This window comes from Peromyscus maniculatus, chromosome 15 (assembly GCF_049852395.1).
Source record: "Peromyscus maniculatus bairdii isolate BWxNUB_F1_BW_parent chromosome 15, HU_Pman_BW_mat_3.1, whole genome shotgun sequence".
In the NCBI taxonomy this organism is placed as follows: Eukaryota; Metazoa; Chordata; class Mammalia; order Rodentia; family Cricetidae; genus Peromyscus; species Peromyscus maniculatus.
The window spans coordinates 13,743,823-13,761,376 of NC_134866.1; the positions used below are offsets into that span (position 1 = coordinate 13,743,823).

Here is a 17,554-nt window from a genome sequence, read left to right on the forward strand (position 1 = left end):
GTAAAGATGGTTAAAAACAATGTAGACGGCCGGGCGGTGGTGGCGCATGCCTTTAATCCCAGCACTCGGGAGGCAGAGCCAGGCGGATCTCCATGAGTTCGAGGCCAGCCTGGGCTACCAAGTGAGCTCCAGGTAAGGCGCAAAGCTACGCAGAGAAACCCTGTCTCGAAAAACCAAAAAAAAAAAAAAAAAAAAAAAAAACAATGTAGACAATGATACACGGCAGGACACAATCAGGCTGCCACATCTCTAGGCACCCTCACCCTGGCGTATGTCTTCCCTCCTGTGTTCCACAAAGGTGTTTCAGAGAGTTTTCCTTTTGTTCTAAGGGTGTGATGCAAATTCACGGTACACACTGCCTCAAAGGGCAAGCTTGCTGTATGTTGGAGCACTGTCTAAAATATGCTGAAGATAGATTCATGCAGTATTATCAATACAATGCTCTATGCTGGGATGCCAACAGTAACCAAAATTGTTCCCCATTAAATGCTGTGTTGTTAAACAATCCAGGAGCCTCTCTCAGAACTATGGCACTAAAACAAACAAACAAACAAACAAACAAACTGGAATAGAATTCCTGATACCCTCACTTCCTGGATCTGTCCCTGAGTAATGGTAGGATTCACTCCCCTGCGTGGCTTTGTGATTCATTTTTCATATTTCTACAAATTGTAACCTTTTCATTGTTTGTGACACAGAATTATAACTGGAAAAATATTATTTCCAAAATAAAGAGTATTTTCTATGGAGTAATTATAGTCATACTTATAAAGACAAAACAATAATGTTAATAACTCCAACATTATTTTTAGAAAGTAGAATAGAGAACATTTTGTTTCATAAGCTTTTAGATCTGACTATGAACTTCAAATTATCAGCAGGTTTAACTCACGTTCCTAAGCATGACTGCCTACCTCCTTGTACATTTAGTTATTGCCTTGTATATGTGTCAATCATTTCATTACAAGGATGAATTATAGATAATTACCAAGTACCACTAGTTAAAACCCTGTTTCTAGGAAGTCAAAGGCTTAAATTTTTTTCTTCTTTTCAAAAAGGGAAAAAATTTCTAGTCTATCCAGAGGAACAGAAAAATCTTCACTGTTGGTAGGAGGAAATATTCCTCAGAACTCCATTAAGCCAAGGAGTAGGGTTAGTGTTTAGGTGGTTAAGCAGGTGTATAAGTTTTTTATAAGAAGAAAATCTGAGTATGATAATTTAAGACACTAATTATTTACCAAATTAATTATGATAGTCTATTAGGCTATGCTGATGTGAAGGGACTGTTTTTGTGAGGCTCTCTGATTACGGCACCTAAAGTATTTCCGTGAGCTGAGCTTTCAAGGGCTGCATGTACTGGGGATGACTTTATCTGTTTAATATAACTGGAAAGTTACCATCTTAATCAGTGCGCTTCTGCCTGCTTTGACATTCCCTGTGCTGATTCGGAAGACCAAAAACAAGCCATAATCCCTAGAATTCACAATCCTGGAGACAGATGTTTGTTGCTACAAGTCTGGCAACCCAGAGAAGGTGTGGGGTGATGCTCCAAGGAGCTTCGTGGAGTAGCTGGAGTCTGTGCCTGAGACTAGCACTTGGGAACGTGCCTGCAGCATTCTGAACTGACCCATTTGTACTGTGCCTGAATTATTATACATGTGGCAAAAGGTTTGATGCACATATATTTAAGATAAGCAAGAAAAAAATACCTAGGTCTTAATGATTATTTTCATTATTCTTTTAACCACGTCCAGTTAAATGATGTGTGTGACAATTTTAAAAAGATGTGACAAGTCACAAAGCAAACAAGGAGCCTCTTTTTTTTTTTCAGAAAAATGTATTTGCAATTCAAATGTTCATATAAAAAGCACAGATTTTAAAAAGTTCATGGATGTACGGTTAGAAGTGCTATGGATTTGCCATTCATTGCAATTACATTCCAGAATGTGCAGGGTTCCACTCTCTGGTGCTGTGCATATCTGTCACACGGACGTCACTCTCATTACAACCTCCCCGGAGCCATTATCTTCTGACACATCTTCATGGGCCCTCATCCGATTGAATAGATGTAATAGCACATAGCCACACTGAAACCGCGGTGAGGTTAGCTGCGTTGGGTGGACCAAGTTCCTGTTCCTCAGAGCTGACAATGGTAACCACAAAGTCCTACTCGTCGAAGACTCTCCTCGGCTGCTTTCTTCAATGTCTGTGGCTTTGTCGTAGTTTAATACATCCCAGTGCAAATTAACAGCTCGCCATCGCTTAAACACTCTGTAAACTGCAGCTCCTTCATGGACAATGAGGCCTAAAATTCAAGGAAAGAAAATGACTATTGGTAATTCAAAGTTGGAATCATTATCTTGTGTATAGGTAAGGAATTAAAAAAAAAATAGATTCATCTCTGTCACTCCTCATTATCAGAGAACACAGAATTCTGAGGAATAGGGTAACTCCAGGCAAACTACTCCATGCTAGGTAGAGGTGCTCATTCTTTAGAGATAGCTCATTAACATGGGGGGGAATTTAGCTGTCGTTAATGTAAATCCCTTCCAACATCCTGGCCCCGAGTACACATAGACAAATCACATTGCTTTCAATCGTCGGGTTCGTGTTTTAAACTCAACGTTGTGCTAACTGTGTGTCGTGCAGAATATTAGGAACTGGGATTGAACTGACAACCCAAGAGGTAGATACTAAGGTCAGTACCATTTCCCCCCTCTTAAAGCGGTAGATGGCATAACCATGGACGTCTTGAAAGCATAATAAAGTGGGAAGAAATGGAAGTTTCTTACAGGCATGATTGAAGTGAAAAATACTGTACATTTTTTCTTAGTACATATATGTGGTCAATTTTTTAAAATGTGAAGATACTATTAAATGTGCCGTAGTAGGGAGGGAAGGGATAAATGAGATTAGTGGAAGGCTTACAAATGTTTTTTTGAATTATATTTCAAATAGAGAAATCAGGACTCAGATATTCAACTATCAGTCTGAATAGTTTTTTGCACCTGAGTAATTCAAATTTCCCAGATAACAGATAATTTATTAGTAACCTAACACTGATTGAAACTTTTAGGGGAACAAAGAGGTCGCTACCCTAACCTTGAAGAGAAGTCATAATTTGACCATAGAAAGAAAAAGGAGTCTTCCCTGAGGGAAAAATGGCGAGGCTGTGGTGACAGGAAAGGGGACAAATCAGCCCAGGGACTTGAAGGCTGAAAGAGTGAGTGACTGAAAGAGTACTAACTTAGCAGAGGCTCGGTGACGGAGGGCTGGGGGTATGCTTGAGGAAACTGCCCTTCCTTCCCTCCCTCCCTTCGTTCTTCCCTTCCATTCTTCACTCTTTTCTTCCTTCCTCTCTCCCTCCCTTCCATACATCCATCAGCGAAAACAATGCCAAGCAGGTGATGAACATGTCTAGCCCTTGAAAAAAGAAGTCAGAATTTTGTCTATTCACGCTGCCCCCTCGGCGCAGGAAAAGTTTCTTGTATATGTGACTTAACAGCATGCAGAGACATTTACAGGCCCATTAAAAATGTGTGTGATCTGGTAAGTAACATGTCTTTGAGGCCAAGTTTTCTAAGTCACAAAATAGCAGGGGAAATATGCTCTGTCCATTGTGAGACTCACCAAAAAAAAAAAAAAAAAAAAAAATTCATTGCTGAAGCTCTTTTTCCTAGAGGAATGACGGGGGTTGACTCAACCAACCAGTTGTTTACAGGAAACAGCCAGAATTACAAGTCAAGATGACTAGGTTTTAATTGCTACATCTATTATTAGCTTCCGGAATTCATCACAGTCAGTGAATTCGCCTTTCTGACTTTCTCTTTCTTCCTTAAAATGCAACTGAAACACCCATTTTTTTTTTTTGCATTGAGCAGGAGAGTTTGAAGATAAATTGTAATTCCTCTAAAGAACTGGGATTTCCTCTGAGATAGTGACTATACAAATATAAGACATTACTATTAATTACAAAATCAATAATGAACCTATGTGATGTGAGAGCTTGTTCACACTAATCAAAAAACAATTACAGTCCAAGGTAGGCTGCTCATTTGGAGTGAATGTACTATCGATGAGGTTTGCAAGATGGCTTTAGCATAGAAAACCACTCATTTTTTTTTTGGCATTTTTATTCTTTTTCCATTAACTTTCTTGGAAAGGCCAGAAGTCTGGATCATTTACTAGAGAACAAACTCACTTTCTAGGAATATATCCTAAGATCACTTCTTCAAATATAAAAATTAACCCAATGTGCGGAAACAGGTCCTCCCGTGCCCTGGAGTACATTCTGAATGGTGTCCAGAGAGAATTCCTTGAAAGTTCTCAGAAGACACAGTCCTCTTGTCCTCCTTGGAGCAGTTTGGACAGAGCCATACCACTAGTTGGCCTACTTTTGATGCCTTTGTTTTTGGCAGATATTAATGAAAAAGAAAGAGTGTTGTTGCTTCAGAAGATCCACAAAAAGGAACATTAGTTCACAACTTCCATGGTGGTGATAAACTTTGCTAAAATTCCATTAATGACTGGAGTGGTTGCTTAGTGGCTAAACTGCTTGTGGCAGGAGGCAGACTCTCTGAGTTCAATCCCCAAAGCCCACTTAAAAGTGGAAGGGGATCCAATGTCATGGAGTTGTCCGTTAGCCTCACAAGTGCTCTGTAGTGTATGCGTGCGTCCTCATGTGCCACCCTCAATGACGATAAGAAAGAAAATGTAAAACGCCATGAAGTACATTCACTCACTTGGCACTGTTTCCTAACTGGTACCCAAGCTGCATTTCCAATGCTTAGAGAAACTTAGATGTGAGTGTAGAAGCCATTACTGAAAAGGCATCTTTCATTGGCTATGGTTCACAAACGTCTTGAAGAAATAACTGTTAGTCACAGTTATTTCTCTATATGCTAAAAGATTTCTGTTATTGAACTGCGCTATACATGAAGGCTAAAAACACATAAAAATGTATTTGGATGGGAAAAGAAGGGGGTGGGACTGGGAGGAGAGGAAGGAGGAAAAATAAATAAATTTATTTTTTAAAAAGCAAGGTGAAGAGAGACAATACACACACCATCACAAAACAGTCACCATAAACTGATGTCAGATGAGACCTCTGTAAGCCACAATGTGCTAATCATAAATGGGTGTTTTGAGATTTTCATACACAAATAAATGATATAAAGAAATCCTCTTGTGGGACTCCTAACAGTGGGAACAGTGGCTGTCTCTGACTCTTTTACAGGCTTTTGGGGACCTACTCTTCATACTGGGTCACTTTGCCCAGTCTTAATACATGGGGAGGTGCTTAGTCTTACTGCAACTTGATATGCCATGTTTTGTTGATGCTCATAGGAGACCTGCCCTGTCTTGAACAGAAATGGAGGAGGAGTGGATTGGGGGTTGGAACAGAGAGGGGATGGGGGAGAAGGACTGGGAGGAGAGGAGGGAGGGGAAACTGCAGCCAAGATAATAAATAAATAAATTTATTCAAAAATGTTTTAAATAAAAAAATAAAAGTAAATAAATGGAACCTCATGAAACTGACAAGATTCTGTAAGGCAAAGGAAACCATCAATTAGACAGAGTGGCAGCTTTCAGAATGGGAAAAGAATTTTACCAACTACACATCCGATAGAGGACTAATATCCAAGATATATAAAGAGCTCAAGAAACTAAATTATCAAAAAAAAAATTCAATTTCAAAATGAGGTACAGATCTGAACAGAGGGAACTCGAATGTGCCTTTGACTGGTTTGCCTGATCTTGGGACTCTTCCTCCTATCTGCTTGCCTTGCCCAGCCTCAGTGAAAGGAGCTTTTGCCTTGTCTGGTTGTAGTTTGGCTGCTGTCTCTTGGAGGCCTGCTCTTTTCTGAAGGGGGATGGAGGAGGAGTGGATCTGTGAGAGGAAAGGCTGGCGGGAGCTGGAAGGACAGATGGGGAGGGGAAACTGTGGTCAGGATATAGTGTTGTAGGAGAAAAAGAATCTATTTTCAATAAAAAGAAAAGAAAACACACTTTTATCTATAAAAGTGTTGATTTTTCTATTGCATAATATGAATGGTATAGACCTTTGCTTGTCTCAGAATTGGCTAGAGCCAATCTGAGAGTGGTGTGCTCATTCTAGTAACCAAAAACAAGCCCAGATTCATCATTACCACTGGCAGAAGACCCCTGTGTGTCGGAGAAACCTGGTAAGTACAATAAATTCCACTATGACACAGAAAAAAAGGCCTTGATATAGATACTGGCTAAATTCTAGGCACTGATGTTCAAAAGCCAGCATGCCCTTAATGTAGATAACTGTATACATTAAGAAGTGAACATTGCACTATTGGAGACCCTAAGACTTGATGGAGTTTCCCTGGGTCAACAACATAAATTTCATGTCTGTTCCATGACACTGTCTCTGTGGTCTGTGACTTCTACATTCATTAGATAGATGGGAGGAGCTTGTTCAGACTGGATCTCCAAGGATGGTCACACCCTTGACAGGGCTAAAAAGAGACCCAGACTGTGAAGTCCATCTTGATACAGAAGTCAGCTTTCACTTGCTGAACTGAGTGAAACAGATCCTTTCCCAGAAAGTATTGACTTATGTTCTATTTGTCCTTGTCTGCCCATCACTGTTTCAATAAATGACCATTGCCTGCTTTGTCTGCTTGGAAAACATGGATTGAAAACCTAAAAGAGAAATGCCCCCTCATGTTGATGTACTAGGACCACTTTCTTTCCTGTTTCCTGAGTAGACAAGATCTGTCAGCTCCTCCTCCCTCCTGATCATCTCCCGCTCCCATGGGACAGATCTGTACTGTGTTACTTACTGCTTGTCCAGTAGTACTTTCTATAAACACTGTGGTTCCTAGTCTGCTGTGTTCCCACTTCCTTTTTCCTTTAGGAAGATATTGTTTCTACCCTGTTCCCTGACATAGGGAATCCTTGCTGAATTCTAGGGAAAGAAGAAGACAACTTGCTGAATTCCAGGGAAAGGCATCAGTGGGCTCTATGGAATGCATGAATCTAGCACTGACTGAACCTAGTTGTGTTAGCACTATTTAAGCAGGATTAAAAAAATCTCAATTATAGCTCTTTGAAACATTCAAGTAATATTTTAAAACCCTGGTAGATAAATTCAAACATATGATTCAAAACTAGATTTGGAAAAAAAAAAGCATAAGGGGTTATTCATCATATTTTATGACAGTAACTTTGCCTTCAGGGGAAAACGGGATGAATAGGGGGATCATTAGTTACAGGGAATTTGTTTTCAGACCAGGAAACTGGATCCTCCTCCTCTACTCTCTTGACAGCCTGGCCACCAAATACTTGGCTGAATCAAACAATTGCGAGCCCAGATGCTTACAAAATGACTGAGCCAGGACTAAAGTCTAATGAAGAGTGTGGATTCCTCTCTGTTGTTACCAGAAAGAAAGACAGAGAATGAAAAGTAAGCCATCTCTTCATCTCAAATTTGCTGTCTGTCAGTTCATCAATCAGTCATATTTTTTGTTTTGATTGCTGTCTTGACCATTCAGTTACTAACTTTGGAGCACAAACCTGTCACTGGTATAGTCATAGAACATTTCTCCAAAGCTATAATAAAATGCTGCAGGTTATAAATCCATGGTATAGCAAATAAGAGGAGATCATAGTAATCTGCAGCAGAAGAATACTTTTGTCTTCTGACAATTTTAGCCAATAATCATTGGAAAGAATCTGTGGCTAAGACTTTTTTCAGTGAAGTAAAGAGATAGGCCTAGAATTTTTGTAGATAATAAAGGTAACCATGATGTATAATTAGGAGTACAGATTAGAAATAGTTTAATCACTTGAAAGGAACATCAGTGCTATTCATCAGTTCAAGTGATAATGAAATATCTGGTAACAAGAGGGAAATACCCTATATCATGGGGGCAAAAACTGAAGACAGCCTGGTGGATGCCATAGTCACTGAACTTCAGAGTTACAGAGCACTGGTGTGGTACAATCCAGCTCTTTAATTTGTTGGGGAGGGGATAAAGATTCTGAGATCTAGAAATGTGAGATGACATTCAGGGGACTGAGGGCTAAATCTGAGTCCAGACACTTTGTCCCCAATGCTTGTACTGTAGAACTTCAGACCTCAGGAGACAAAGCCAGGCATTCCTGACCACTGAAAGAAGGGTCAGTGACAAGGGGATATTATACTGACCAAGAAGTTGATGATATAAAAAAATCCATTGGTAGCCAGGCGGTGGTGGCACACGCCTTTAATCCCAGCACTCGGGAGGCAGAGGCAGGCAGATCTCTGTGAGTTCGAGGCCAGCCTGGGCTACCAAGTGAGTTCCAGGAAAGGCGCAAAGCTACACAGAGAAACCCTGTCTCAAAAAAACAACAACAACAAAAAAATCCATTGGTAACACCCAAAGCTGAGATGAGGCCTTTTCCTAGTGAAAAGCCAACAAACACACCAAGTTCCATTTATTCTCCAACTAATAAATTCCAACTGAAAACTCACAAAACAGGATTAATAAACCTTCAAAACCTAGATGATACATGTGTTGCTTAGTCAGCTTTGAGGGGTGAGAATATGTTAAAACACCTAAACTGAAAGATATAATTGAGTAGTTAAAAGTTTATCTTTATGAATCATAATAGGTTTCTTCACTTCTATTGGCTTTTTTTTTTTTAGTATTTCCCTTAGGACATAAAGGAGATGGGAAAATTTTGCAAATGTGTGGGGCCAGCTAAACATTATTATAATGTCTAATTCTTTTATTCCATGACACAAGCAAGATATTTTATTTGATTACATAATGGAATTTTTAATTAGAAATCAAAATTCTCAAACTTTAGTTTTGTTAATATTCTTTCTGTAACCTAGATAAATAAGAAACTTCAAGATGAGGTATGAGTGAGTGAGTGAGTGTGTGTGTGTGTGTGTGTGTGTGTGTGTGTGTGTGTGTGCATATGTGTGAAAGATGGGTGGGTGGGTGGGTGGCATGGCACATGTACAGAGATTAGAGGACAATTTTGTAGAGTTTGCTCTTTCCTTCCACCTTTTGTGAGTTCCAGATATGAAGCAGTTCTGCAGGCTGACATTACAGACACCTTTACCCACTGAGCCTTCTTTCCAGGCCAGATGGGATTCTTCATATAGGTAACTTTTAGTAAGAAATGCAATGGAAACAAAGAGATGGCTTATAGTATAGGTTATCATGTTGTATACTCTCTTTTCTAACACTTCTATACTTTTTATTTGGTTAATCATAAATAAGCAAGTGAATAAAGATCATATATATATATCATATCTCCTTGGGATTTTAAGAAAAATAAACTCAGCTCCTCCAATCTTAAAACTTACTCCTTACACCATATCTTCGTATTTTATATAGCTTCCATTGTTACATAGACATTAAGTTTTATAAATTATTCCAGTTTATCATTGAAGGAGAGTATTTTAGTCAGATAGTCATTTTAATTAACTGTTACATAAATTTTCTCAGTCCTTCTACAGAATCTCTGGAGTAATAAATAAGAATTCCCATGTTAGATCTCATTTCCAGTCTGTGTGGCCATGATCATGGGTTAGCTGCTGTCTCTACTCAGATTTCTCACCCCTAAGATGAGAATAACAGTGTCCCACCTCGCAGTTTTCTGTGAAGGTCAAACATGAACACTAGCGTGAAGACCTTAGACTGGTACATGGGTCCTAGTAACTCGAATTCAGAAATCAGCTAGGATACATTTGTAAAAAAATCTTGTCCATTTATTTGGAAGTCGTTGTGGAAGCACACAAAGTTTCCACTTCTATGCCACACCCCTTTGATGACTCAAAGCAAGTGTCTCTCTCCCTTCAGCCTCCAGGATCCCAGCCATAATCTGAAAGAATGGTCATGTTCCCTTGAGTGAGAAATGTATCTCAAAATAGTACAAAGCCAGGAAATGCCCAAAGGTCTAGGTATCCCATAGAAAGGACAGTCTCTGCGTTTAGGGGGCTTAGAGAGTTTCCTGTATCTTTCTGAATGATGGCAATTGGGTCTTCTTGCAAGAGTTTGGCCTCATTGTCAAGTGCTATAATTTCTTCTTTCTCTTTCTAAGCTGATTTGTCTTTCATGACTTTGTCATCTCACAATGCCATAGAACATACCTGGGTCTCTCTAAGATTGGAACTGCTGTTGCCATGTCTCACTTGTTTTCCAGGCACACAAAACCTATTCTAGAAAGCACTCCAGTTACAGAATGCCTCTCTTAGACTCACATACAGTGCATAATTACAAGAGATGTGTTCTTATACCCATCCCCAAATGTCTACAATCGCCACAGGTCTGTTTCCTATGACTGCAGGACCTGTGGAAGTGCAGATGCTATAGACTAATATGCAAAATCCCATCCTGGGCATTGCCTTCTGGAAGCAATATCATCTCCAAGCTCTGACCGCACTTCCAAGTTCTCTATCCTACCCACTTTCTTCACCTTGTTGCCCACCTTCCGACTCTGGAGGCATTTTCAGTTTTGTTTTGTTTGCCAATTTCACTGTTTGCTTGCAACGTTTTTTCTTCCCTAGAAGCCAAAAAAAAAAAAAATAGCTCAGGCCATCCTGAGGCTATTCTCTCACCTCATTACGTCAGCTGTACGGCTGTTCTGTGTCCTAAAATCTCTGTATCACAAAATCCCGTCTGATCCCAGATACAGCACTTCACCTCTCTGAACCTGATCCCATTTCCTGGGATAAAATGTACTGTCTAGCTGTTATCTTGCAAGGTTAGTAAACTGTGGCTTTGGAAGACTGCTGAATCATACTTAGTGGTTCTTCATATCTCTGGGACAAGGCTCATCCCCGGATGCACTCAGCAGCCAGCCACAATGTTTATTATTCTCCTGAGACTCTTCTTCCCATTGTGTGCCTTCTCTGAGAAGATGCCCACTCCACCCATCTTACGGAGAAATAGAGGCTAACTTGGCAGCATTCTCTCAAGCAATGCTCACCCTTTCCCTTCACTCAGGGGAGTGGGTCAGTTGTTCCTGCGCATGGCCACCTTGCCCACTGGAAGCTGGGCTCAGCTCTCTGCATGTCTAGAGATTTCAGGCTGTTCCATTCTGTCTCTGGATCTTCACTCTCTCTTCTGACTTTGAACAAAAAAGTCTCTCCTCCTCAGTTGTCTCTGTCTAACTCTGCCATTAAAATGCATGATCCAGTAAGCACCATCTTTCTGAGCTGCACACCCCCTCTAGATGCTACCATTTTTAACCGTGTCCTCTGTCGGGCACGACTTGCGACCTTCCATTTCCAGTCCGCTTGTGCCCATCTTCCTGCTGCTGTGGTGTTTCTCTTCTCCGTGCCCCACCCCCATACTGCCAAGTCTGCTTTGTTCTCCTTACCAGGAATGATTTCTGATTGGGCCACTGCCTGGTCCTCTTCTTCCCTTCACCTGACCTTTCCTACTCTGGCCATTCTCCTCTGCCGATTCTCTCTCACTGTGTTCCTCAAACTTCAGCTGATCTTGCCCAAATCATGTCCCTTGTAGACACTTGTCTCAAAGATCACATATAAATCTCTAGCTCCATCCTCTATCTTGTGCTGCAGGCTCCTAATTCCAGCTGCTTGACAGCCACATTTCCTAGGATTCCCCAGAAATTCTGACAAAAATAAATTTTCAAGAGGAATCCACGATCTTTCTCTCCTCCAACTCCTTCTGATGTCCCAGCCTTCAGGAACTAACATCAGCCTCTGTGAGTCCCGGCTGAGGGGCTCTCCCTATATCACCAGCCTCAATTCCTTCCAACTATTACCACATTGATCACTGTCACCTGATTCATCCCTTTTCATTATGGTAGTTCCCTACTAGGGCTGAGAAATCCGGAATCACTTGCTTGGGTAACTGCACTGTCTTAGTCACCCTCTCCTACATGACTGTCTGTCCTCTACACCTGCTATTATCAACAAATTTCTTCACTATCAGGATGTTCAACCATGTGCAGAAAAGTATTTCTTAAGGTCTTTTGAACTGTGGTCCAGAGGCCAGCCTGGTCTCTATGTCAAGTTCCAGCCCAGCCAATGCTACAGAGTGAAACCAATCTTTAAAAAAGAAAAGAAAGAAGGAAGGAAGAGGTATGAACTACTACATGTATGTTGATCAGTCCCACTATGAACTACTACATGTATGTTGATCAGTCCTACTATGAACTACTACATTATGTTGATCAGTCCTACTATGAACTACTACATTATGTTGATCAGTCCCACTATGAACTACGACATTATGTTGATCAGTCCCAGCAGTTGTCCCCTCCCTGGGACCTTTCCAAGTTTCTGCTCTTCTTCAAAATTTAGCTCAAGACTTTCTCCTCCACGCAGGCTTTGCTGACCCTAAATTGATTATCCTTCCTCTCACCAGTTCTCAGAAACCTCTCTCCTGGCATTTTCCAGGTTGCATTTAATCTTCTTTCAGTGAATGTCTCCCTATGGCAAATAGACAAAGCAGTAGACATGCTACATCCCTGTTTAGAAAATGCAAAGGGGCCAGATAGTGGGCCTTTATCATTGATTATTTATTATTATTTATTTTATCTGCATTGGTGTTTTTGCCTGCCTGTATGTCTGTATGGAACTGGATTTACAGACAGTTGTGAGCTGCCATGTGGGTGCTGGGAATTGAACCTAGGTCCTCTGGAAAAACAGCTAGTATGCTTAACCAAGGAGCCATCTCTCCAGCCCCCAGATAGTGAATTTTTCATGCTGTGCAAACCCTCTGGTCCCTATTGCAACTTCTCATTGACAGCACACATATACATGGATGTGGCTTTGTCTCAATACAATGTTATGAGCATTGAGAGTTTCAGTTTGATATAATTTTTATGTATTATAAGTTAATATTCTTTTGAGGTCTTTAGCCATTTAAAATGCAAAAAAGAGTCCAATTACTCTCAAAGTCAAAAACAAGCAATGTGTTGTGTCTCGCCGTAGGCCCTGTGTGCTGACTCACTTTCTGCTTCTTTCTCAAGTCACACAATGTAAATACATAATGCAAGTGGCATGCGTCTCAACAGGCAACTGACACCCTTCTGGCTAGACAGCACTCAGTGGAGAGACTCAGCTGAGAGTGTCTCCATTTCCTATGGAGGAGAGGGGAGCCAATATTAATAGCACACTTGGTCTGCTGTTTGTTTATTTTTGTTAATATTTCTTCAAAAGAACTAGGTCTTTACAAGGTCATTTAAGACAAAGGCTTCCTTGGGATCTTTATTTTTACCCCTCATGGGAGACCTATGGGGTTAATTAGTAACGAGAGACCATTCCAATACAACTCAGAAAGGCATGTATCAAAGATGAGTTCCTTTCTGCTTTAATTCCTGGGGTTCAAAATGCAACAGTATCACTAAGAGCCAACCAAGATAATAATCTTTTTTAAAAAATTGGTAAACATCACTATGATTAAGGCATAGAAAAATCCTATAATTTATACCTCCAGAGAAATGGATAATGACCTACTTCTCAAAGCATATGAAGTATAAAGGTCTGTTTTTCTTTATCCATTTCAAACAGCCCAGAGCCACTCTGCCTCTGTCCCCAAATTGTGGTCATATTCTGCAGCATTTGAGGCTGGGGCTGGTGTTCAAGGGAGACTTGGATTGTGCTTAAGGCTGACTGATTGTATCAGACACTTTCTGAATGAAACACTGACATTTCCTAGGGTCTGGAGCATGTTAGCCTATTCTGAAGTCAAGGAATAATGATATGTCCATGTAAATAAATTCTACTACATCTAAGGAGTGATTTCTAGGGAGCTAACCGAGTGTGCTTCCTGTAGTAGTTATGGTCAAACATGGCAAAGGCTCTGACTGTGCAGTGAACCATACAACCTATCCTCCACTTGAGATGGACTTGAGGTGGAAACCCCAGAGGGGTTCTGGCCAAAAACAGAAGAACGTTCTGTCCTCCATACGAAAGCAGATGAGTAAAGGTCTTCTAAGTAGCCAAATTGTAGTACTGAAGGATGTGGGTCTCTGATCACATTAAACATCAAGAAAAATAAAGGAATTTCCTGGAGGAGAAAATTACAGTGACACAGACATTCAAGAAAGGAAATACGAGCTAATCAACTTTTGTGGTTACTATGCCAAGCAGTGTTTAAGCTGGGCTTCCTTTATCACATACCTTTTGATTCACACAGCCTTAAACACATCCATGCTTCCTACAAAACTCAGCAGAACACAAAAGCAGCAATTCCTCCTATAACCCACCTTTAACTAAAACCCAGAGTACCAAACACAGAACTCAGGAAGCCTTCTGTACCCTACTCTTTTGCTGAATGTTAACCATTGACTTCAAAGTTCAGTTCTTGAATAACTCCAGTGACCAAGTTCCAAACTGGGTAGTGATGGTGATAACTGGGTAGAAGGATGGAGTGTGATGAAAGATTGCATCTGGATTCTGAATGGTTTTTACAGAAAAATATCTACATATTTATTACATCTTGTTGATGGAAATTGCTAATGATTTTGATTGTAGAAGGTCTGCCCAGTTCAGGTCACCCTGGCATGTTTGTGTCTGGGGAGGGGGTGGGAGAATGGCTGGTACCTATGGTGTCTACTTCCCACAAAGAAATAGCCCATGCCAGAATAGGCTAAACTCTGGTGGTCCTTCCTCACTTTAGGCAGGTCTAGGAAAGAGCCTCCTCCATTCATACATCCCAACCCCATGAGTGTAGAACAGCACCCCCTACAGGATGCTAACATTATGGCAAACATGCAGAGATTCTCTAGGCAATTTTATATTATTTGGGTTCATCTGATGCATTTTATATGTATCCATAGACATCTCCTAGCTTTAACATGTTTGATCTCTAGACAATGACCTGGACTCTGCTTTAAGCACACATATCTTATCCATGATGAACAATCAGTAGCACAGAGGCTTTCTTGCTGTATCCTAAATTATGACCTGTCTCAACTTCTAGTGATTATTTTTAACCCTTCTGTCTTCTCTATAGGTCCATTTTTCATACAAAACACTTTAAAATATTGTCAATTTTTTAATCATTCCAAAAGGCACCAGAAAATAAGAATTTAGTCTTTTCTTACTTTTTGCTTAAGATATATTAGAATTTTATGTTTCCATATCAGGATATCTGTTTTCTTTATTATGTTTTCTTATGCCAATTGCTTCATATTTAGTCAAAGCAATGGAGATAATCCACAGCCCCATTTTAGATGGAAACATTTTGTCATTGTTTGGGCATCACTGATAAGGGAACGTATTTATATTATTCATCTTTGTTCACATAATATTAAGAGTTAGAAAATGTACTTTTAAATTTTCCTGTCAACATAATATTAAACCACATGGTTATTTAGTGCTTCCATTCCTTCCTCCGTGTGTGTGTGTGTGTGTGTGTGTGTGTGTGTGTGTGTTATGTGTACATATAATGTATGTGAGCACTTATGTGCCACCACAATTGTGTGAACTCAGAGAATAACTCTCAGGGATCAGTCCTGGCCTTCCTACATTTTTTAAAGATTATTTTTTATGTGTATGAATGTCATTGCTGGCATGCATGTATGTGCAGTACATGCATGCCGGCAGAGGTCAGAAGAGGACCTCAGATTCCTCGGAACTGGAGTTGCAAATGGTGGTGAGCTGTTATATGTGCACTAGGAAGCAACTAGGTTCTCTGCAAAAGTGGGAAGCACTTGTAACCACTGAGCCATCTCCCCAGTCCCTAACCACAATGGTTTTGCAGCACAGTATCTCTTGATTTTGCCACTGGGTATGGAAGGCTAGCTAGCTCATGAGCTACATGGCGATTTTCCTGACTCCGTTCCTATTTCCTACAGGAGTGCTGGCTTTACTGGTACCCACTGCCACAGTGCAGTATCTGGCATCTTACTCAGGGTCAGAGCATTCAACTCAGGTCATCAGCCTGTATCACAAAGCACATTTACTTGCTGCCCCTATTTTTAGCTTTTCTACCTGGAAAAAAAGCACAAAGTGAAACAAGATCACCTGTACAATGAATGCTAATCTAAATTTAAAAGCCAGATAAAAGTATTATCTTGGCTCTTTAAAATGTAAATACATGTCTAATCCAGTCAACTAAACACTGAATTGTATTTATCATTCTGAAACTGAGTAAATGAAATGTGAATACATTGGTGACTGTAACTCTGAGAAGTTTGTGTGCCCAAGAAACTTCAGCCAGATAAATATCCAGCTATGAAAAGTACACTTCAATAGGGCTACCATCACAATTACAGGAATTGTTTGAATTTAAATATAACTGTTTCAATTGAAAATCTAGAAGAATAAAAGTTTATTTGGGATAAAATGTCTCCTGTCTAAGAAGCATATGTTTCATTGTTGACTGTAATTGGTACAGCATGAAAAAAAAATATTTTGATCTGACTGACATTCTAGCATATCTCAGTTTGCTTTTTAGAATTCCATAAACTTGGAAGCATTCAAAAGCAACACAGTATAAATAGTCATATTAAACTCATGTCATTATCTTATATGGGATCATCGCATTCAGGGTGTAGACTAAGTCATTACTGCAAAAGAGCCCTGAGAGAGATTTTTGGTTCCTGGTGGGTACATCCAAGTGTGTGCACGAAGGTGCATGTGAGTATGTCAACAGCCCCTCCACTCTGTGATATGGCGCCTTATTCAGAAATTAATAGGGAGAATAAAAACAACAAATCAGTATTAAAGCTGGCAAGCCACGTGAGAGAGGAGGGTTGTTTTCCTCAACTATTTTCAGGAAGTGGATTCTACACAGAAACAGGAAGTGAAGTGTCAAACAGCAGAAGCAGCTGACCCCAGAGTGTCTAAGCATCCTGGGGAATCCAGAGCCTGTAAGAGTCAGCTGGTACCACTCTCCATCACCCGTGCTGAACTTCATCTCCGAGAGGAAACATGGAAGGGATGCACAGGGAACTTCCTCTGTGTCTGTGCACTGTACCACCGCTCAAGGCTCAAGCTGTCCACTGGTGTGACCCAGGGTGGCCTTGATTATTTTCTTAGATAAAATTATCACACTGACTTAATTATAGAAGTGATTTGGAGAAAGTGAGCCTAATACTGTTCTGTATAGCTAAAGCCACCCATGGTATCAGAATGTGGTGACAGGTATGGCTGCCAAGGCACGGGAAAACAAGAAGGTTTCTTTGGTGGGTTGTAGATGGTAAGAGCTATATAGTGGATTATTTGAAGACATCTTCTAAATCTGACATACGTGCCTACTGCTCTATTCAGACTCTCTACTCTCATAATCTTGTCTGAAGATATAGTTAAAACAGATGTCCGCTACAACATTTTCCCCCCTGGCAAGTGACACTGAATAGCTTAAGTCACCATCAGTAGATGAAAGGTGAAGTGAATCATGGCATAACCAACAAATAAAGGTCTTGAGATCACATTGCTGAGTGGAAAGGACTGTTTGTTGTACATGTTTGTAGATCATAAGAATGAAATGCCTCAGGATCTGTGTGTTTATAAGAACAAAATGATTGGTTATACATTGAAACATTGAGAATGCACATTTCCACAAAGGAAGTATCACATCAAGAAGAGGGGTGTGAGCCA

At 40.3% G+C, this 17,554-nt stretch overlaps 1 protein-coding gene across 2 annotated transcripts in view; it reads right to left on the bottom strand.

Moving 5' to 3' along the window:
- Positions 1–1,815: 1,815 nt before the first annotated feature.
- Marchf11 (membrane associated ring-CH-type finger 11) overlaps positions 1,816–17,554 on the bottom strand; it is a 104,293-nt gene continuing 88,554 nt past the window's right edge. The window contains exon 4 of one of the 2 annotated variants that reach the window (XM_006981754.4): positions 1,816–2,305. In XM_006981754.4, coding sequence (XP_006981816.1) covers positions 1,983–2,305 — 323 coding nt within the window. In that variant the 3' untranslated portion in view covers positions 1,816–1,982. The remainder of the gene's footprint in view (positions 2,306–17,554) is intronic. The other variant, XM_016000306.3, reaches the window with a different exon arrangement.